The 5,976-nt window shown below is 41.5% G+C and overlaps 1 protein-coding gene across 1 annotated transcript; it reads right to left on the bottom strand.

The window, feature by feature from the left end:
• Window positions 1-540: 540 nt before the first annotated feature.
• On the bottom strand, window positions 541-4,839 carry LOC146502706 (uncharacterized). Its single transcript, XM_085134332.1, has 3 exons — window positions 4,419-4,839; window positions 688-1,491; window positions 541-596 (listed from the first exon to the last, which is right to left on the bottom strand). Exons 1-3 carry the CDS (start codon window positions 4,837-4,839, stop codon window positions 541-543), a joined length of 1,281 nt encoding a protein of 426 aa, XP_084990458.1.
• Window positions 4,840-5,976: the final 1,137 nt, after the last annotated feature.

The following is a 5,976-nucleotide window of genomic DNA, read 5'->3' as shown; positions in this document are numbered from 1 at the left end:
TTATTCAACAGTTGTATTTTCTGGTCCACAAGTAGTTAGAAAATGACACCAAGTACTTTTACCTCTGCACTCTCACAGGTATAATTCGTTCAATTTCACGGAGAATAGGTGTTTGTAAATTTGTAAGACACACACATGCTTTCAAGATCTTATTAATATTCTTTCTGAACTGATGTGGGATGTGATGCAAAATTGAGAAAAGTTTCAGTCTTTGAATGGAACGCTCTACATGTATTCTTGCGCAAGAAATCTTCCTGTTGTTGTTCACTTCCTCCTGTTAGAACTGTCCATTGGTGAGGAAAGGCGGAATGTTCAGTGAGACCCCCTCTGGTAGGATGTCCCAAATTGTGAAGCCCTTATCTGCAATGACCATGTCACCTGATAGTAGATGTTGCAGTACTCCATAGTCAGCTGTTATGGCCTTATCTGAGGCACCTCCACCGTACAAGTTGCTTACAAAGGTGTAGTGTTGGACCCAATAAACATATGCTGGAGCGAATGTATTGACAGCAGAACTTTTATTTGATGTTGTGGTTTCATTCACAGACACTCCCGCTCTCTCTGTGCTGTCACGTCCGCTCTCCCTCCGACTGTCACTGCCAACATATAAAGACACACAATCAATGTCAGATCCCAGCACACCTGTTCACCCCGCCCCTGCGCCGCCCCGGGAGCTCACTGTGTCACCCCTCCTCTGCAGCTGGCCAGAGACCACACCCACGCCACAAAAGGTTATTACACCATTAGGAGCCACACCAATTAGAGCCTTTAGTGTGGTCCGTCCTTTGTACTGGCTGTACAAATGACTTTGTGTGTCAAGTCTCTCTGTGTTAGAAACAGAAACTTCAATGCAGTCAAGCACAATCCTGCAGTTAGGAAATGGTTGGAAGCAATCTGGCAGCGATGTCCGATTCTTGGCTCTTGAGGGAATGTTGTTTTCCAGCATGCCAACATAAAAAATGTCATACAGTGAACTTACAATTGTTGTAAAAATATTAGTTACTGTAGCTGTGCTGCAGTTAAACATTGTTGCAAGGTCCACATGACCACAATTAAGTTTGAGCTTCATCAGGGTTAGAAATAACTGGTCAACTAAGGGCATCATTTGGGCAGTCCAATCAGAATGATATTTAAGATTAAATCTGGAAAGAAGGGCTTCTAAAAACAGGACAGTAGCAGCATCAAGCAATCCAGTATAGTACTGGACCCTTTCAGGATTGTCAGATATTTGACTGAATGAGAACGTCTGCATCAGCTTCTCTACTTGTTCTTTTAGTTTTTCATTCTCTATTCTTAGTATGTCAATCTGAATCTCTAGCACCAGAAGATTATTGGAAAAACTTGCAGTAGCTGTCTGTGTATCTGCATCATTGGAATGATGAAGCTCATCTGATCTTTCACTCTGATTTTCACCACTAGCTGGGACCTGCTCTTTTTTCTTCTCTTTCCTAACAGGGTTAAAGAAGTCCAGACACTTTTCATTCCAAGCTCCTTAGACTATGATGACCTGGATGACTGGTCACAGACTGTGACCATAATTATTCAAGTTGTTGTACTATTTTATTTGTAAGCTTACCAGAAAGATAAGTACTGGCAAACTTTGCTAGCTATTTGTTGGTTAGGTCTTTATTTTGGTAATTAACTGACACATAGGCTAGGGATTTTAATGTATTTTTTTACATAAACATCGCTTTTTGGACGTAATTTTTATTCCTCGGTGCGTCAAAAGCTAGCTAAGGTTCATATATAGCGAAGTGACCCTTAGGTTTTGATCTTTGCTTGGAGAAATAAAAATGACTTCAAAAAAGTAAAATTACTCGTAAAAGCCAGTTTGTCTTTTAGTAACGGGTTTTAATTGTTCATATTAGCTAACTAAAGTAAGAACCCACTTGCTCTTATCTTACAAGTTTATTCATTCACTTAAGAATTGTAACATACCTTATCAACTTCAGCCACTTCCTCTTCTCTTTCTTTTCACAAGGAAACCGGTAAAATGACAGATTAGACTGTTGTTTTGAACCAGATTGTTTGAGCCTGGAAGCGGGGTTCATACGTCATCAATTAAAGACCGGATTGGCTTAGTATTCTGTTAAATGGTTATATTATTTGACTTGTTAGTGAGTACCGCATATACTTATGTGAGCATAAAATACAGTCATCGGGACTAATAGACAGATCAGTTTAAGGTCTATTAGCTTTTTTGACCACCGTGACCTGGGATGAGATCGTCAGACTACCAGGATCTCAGTGGATTACTGTCCTGGGGGAAGGCGACAGAGGCAGTGCAGAAACAGGAAACAATAGCAAGACTGTGTACATAACTTATGCAGGCCTCCAATGAGTAAGTTAACACTCACCTTTTTCTGCTCAGAAGAATTTTTGAGACTGCTGCATCATGGTGTTTATGGAAACATGGCTCAACTCAATGATAGCAGAGCCAGGTAACAGAGCAGACAAGCAGGACAAAAGATGCCAGTGAGAGTGGATTTTGCATGTGATACAACTGTGATGGGCCTTATGAAAAGAGGAAATGAGACAGCATACAGGAAGGAGGTGCAGTGGTTGGCAGGCTGGTGTGCAGTTAACACCCTGAATTTAAACACCAAAAAAAAAAAAAAAAAAAAAAAAAAAAAAAAATCATTGTTGATTTTAGAAGAAACATGGTGGATCACCAGCATCTGGTTCCTGGGCAAATTCATTCTTGTAAAAAAGTGTTAACACCCTATAAAAAGCCTGTATGTTTACTAATGTATTTGGAAATATATTTAATATAAATTTTAACAATAGTGGGAGATTCCAGTAATATTACTAAATGTTTAAAATGGAAATTCTTTAAAAATGCAATTTAATGGTGAAGATTAAATTAGGACACCCCCATAGTTATTACCACTTAAAATGCCTGAATTCACACATAGGTGCACATCAGGTGCACAAGATTAGGACATTGTTACTAGCATTTACTAGCAGTACTTACTAGCAGGAGGCTTGCCTGATTAAAACCTCAGACATGGTTATGACTTAACGTGCCACATCATCTACTGGTGTCACTGCTCCATTAAAAGCCTCCTGACCTATGGCATCTTAGTGTGGTATAGCAGCAGCTCTGCAGCCTTTCAGGTCCTGGGGAGATTGCTAAAACTGCAAATAAAATAAATACATGCATACCTGCCCTGAATGATATTTTCACATCCCATTCAGAAAGAAATATATATCATAATGGAATTATCAGACTCCTCCCAATCTTTTCTTTGAACTTTTGCCCTTGAGTAGCCCATATAGAGTTTTGATCAGTTTTTCAACAAAGGCCAATCATCACTGATCTGGAAATTAAATTTATTTTATTTTTACAGCATATGTTGGCATATTAAAATTACCGACTGTGTGAGAGAATTTTTGTGTTGTCTGTTATTATCAAAAAGAGTCATCTTTTCAAGAAGTGAATCACAAATAAAGGAACTTTGAAGGTAGAACAATGTTTTGACATTTACCTATGCACTCTGATGGATGGAGGGCATGTTTCCTTATTTTGAAGGGCCTAGCATCAAAATCAATATGTCTAGTATTTTTTTCAAAATACTGCTACTTTTGAAAAAAGTCCACTCCTCCCCTGCAACCGAGCCACCAACCACACCCTGCCACACACACCCACCATCCAAATTAGGATGGGGAGACATCCGAACAAGCCGAATGGAAGTGTGACAAAATTGTACAACCCTTGGACTCTTCAAATAAGGGAATCTGCCAGTAGTCTTATTCTGCAGCTCCACCAGCCCATCAGTCTGAGGGTGATAGATGCTGGTACGAATTTTAATGCTCAAAAATTCATAAAGCTCTTTTAGTGTAAGAGACATGAACAACGTGCTGTGGTCAGTCAGTATCTCTTTACCAACCCCAGAGATGACCTTAAACAGTGCCTGCACCACATTCTTCGCAGAAATGGTGCGCACTAGTAGTGCTTCCAGATACTGTGTTGCATAATCCACCAGAACTAATACAAAGTGATATCCGCATGCACGTCGGTGAAATGGCCCGATAAGGTCCATGCCAATGCGCTCAAAGGTGCTTTTGGAATGGCCAGCTGGTTAAACAGCTGACCCTCTGGGCGCACATTTGCCCGGATGCTCAGCCAATAAAATCTGCCATTATTCTATCCAGAGTTTAGTCATACCCCACGTGAATGACCATTGGGTTGTAATGAGCCCCCTGGAAAATCATTTCCCAGCAGCTTTTAGGGACCAAGAACTGGTGTCATGGCTCACTCAATACAATCTGTCCCTAATCAATACAAAATGAGGAAACATCAGTGCTGCTTCAGGGTGCACCATCTGACCAACAATACTCATCACCTGGTCAAAGGTTGAGTGTAGGGTATCATCATAAGACTGCTTCAGTGGAAAATCTTCCGTGGAGTGAATTACCGGTAGAACCGGTGGGGTCTCCCTGGAAGGTCCCGCTCCTCCTCCTCCCAAGACCCTCCTTAGTGGGGCCAGGACCAATCGGTCCCTCGCTGCTGGCCATGGTTGTTCCCACGGGTGTTCCAGTCGGGTTGCCAGGTGGTCGTCCGCCAGCGTCAATGCAGCCTCGAGACTCGCCAGCCAGCAACAGCAGACCCACTCCATCATCCTGGCCCTGAGCCCCTCCATGAGCACCACCATGTTCAGCAGCCGCACCTCCTGCAGCCACCTTGCCACGGTGTTGTGCAGCCCCCTTGCAAACGCGAAGGGATAGTTCTCTGGTCCCATCTGTCCCTCCAGAAAGCAGCACCAATGGACTCCACAATCTGGACCCGCTGCTCCACTCCCTGCAGCCAAGCCACCAAACACACCCCACCACAGGCATGAACAGTGGTGAACCAGTGACAGGGTCATGGGTGGCCAAGGCTCACTGATGCACATTGGAATGGTAAATGGACTGCTTCTTGTCTAATCTAAGCATTCAAATTGCCTTATTCATCCATTCACATCCAAATGGGTGATTGAGGAAGAGATGCAAGGAAACAACATGGGCATATCCAGAGGGCAGAAACTGAGCAATACTAAAAGAACATCTGGGAGATGTTCTTTTAGTATTGCCATGTACTTGGCAATGCCAAGTACATGGTAATCCTAAGAACAGACCACCGTGACCTCCCAAAACATTTCACACATTTACACATAATTTCACACATGAGTCTATGAAAAAATCAATAATATTACAATTTGTCAGGCTTAAAATGGTATGTTTGCACTAACAGGGTGAATCCCCCAAAAGCTGTTGGCCATGGGCAACATTATGCTTTGGTAATTATTTCTGGAAAGGGTACAGGATGACTTCACTGTATGGATGAGCCAATAGAAGAGGCCATGTACTTTAAACTCTTGGACAAGAACCCTTTTTCCCTAATCAGAACACTGAAGCTGGGTCTTCCAGTATGACAATGACCCAAAACATACTGCCAAGACAACAAGGAGTGGCTAAAGAGGAAGCAAATTAAGCTAATAGATTTGACTAGCCAGTTTCCAAACCTCAGTAATATATAAAAATCTGTGGAGAAAGCTGAAGCTTCGAGTGGATAAATGGCAACCAAAAAACGTAAAGTATCTAGAGAATTTCTGTAAAGAGGAGATGACCATAATCACTCTATATACCTCTTATGTAATATTTTTTTCTTCTGGATTTTGGGTTAATATTCGGGCTCTCTCATTTAATTCGTGAAATATTATATATTTTATATTCATGAAATTACCATTGCAATTAGGGAATAAAATAATTAAATTTGTTGTGTTAACAGTTCTGTTTTATTTTATTTGCTTTTCTAATTGGCTTTTTCCAATAAAGGCTTACCCATGCAATCCGCTTTTGAAAAAAAATTATATCACACACCATTACTTTACCCCGACCAGTTGCAGCACATGGCCACCTCTCCCTGAGCCTGGTTCTGCTGGAGGTTTTTTCCTGTTAAAAGAGCTATTTCTGGTCACTTCCGGAGCAGCACAT

This window comes from Neolamprologus multifasciatus, chromosome 15 (genome assembly GCF_963576455.1).
Source record: "Neolamprologus multifasciatus chromosome 15, fNeoMul1.2, whole genome shotgun sequence".
Classification (NCBI taxonomy): Eukaryota; Metazoa; Chordata; class Actinopteri; order Cichliformes; family Cichlidae; genus Neolamprologus; species Neolamprologus multifasciatus.
This window is presented reverse-complemented; position numbering and strand designations above follow the sequence as displayed.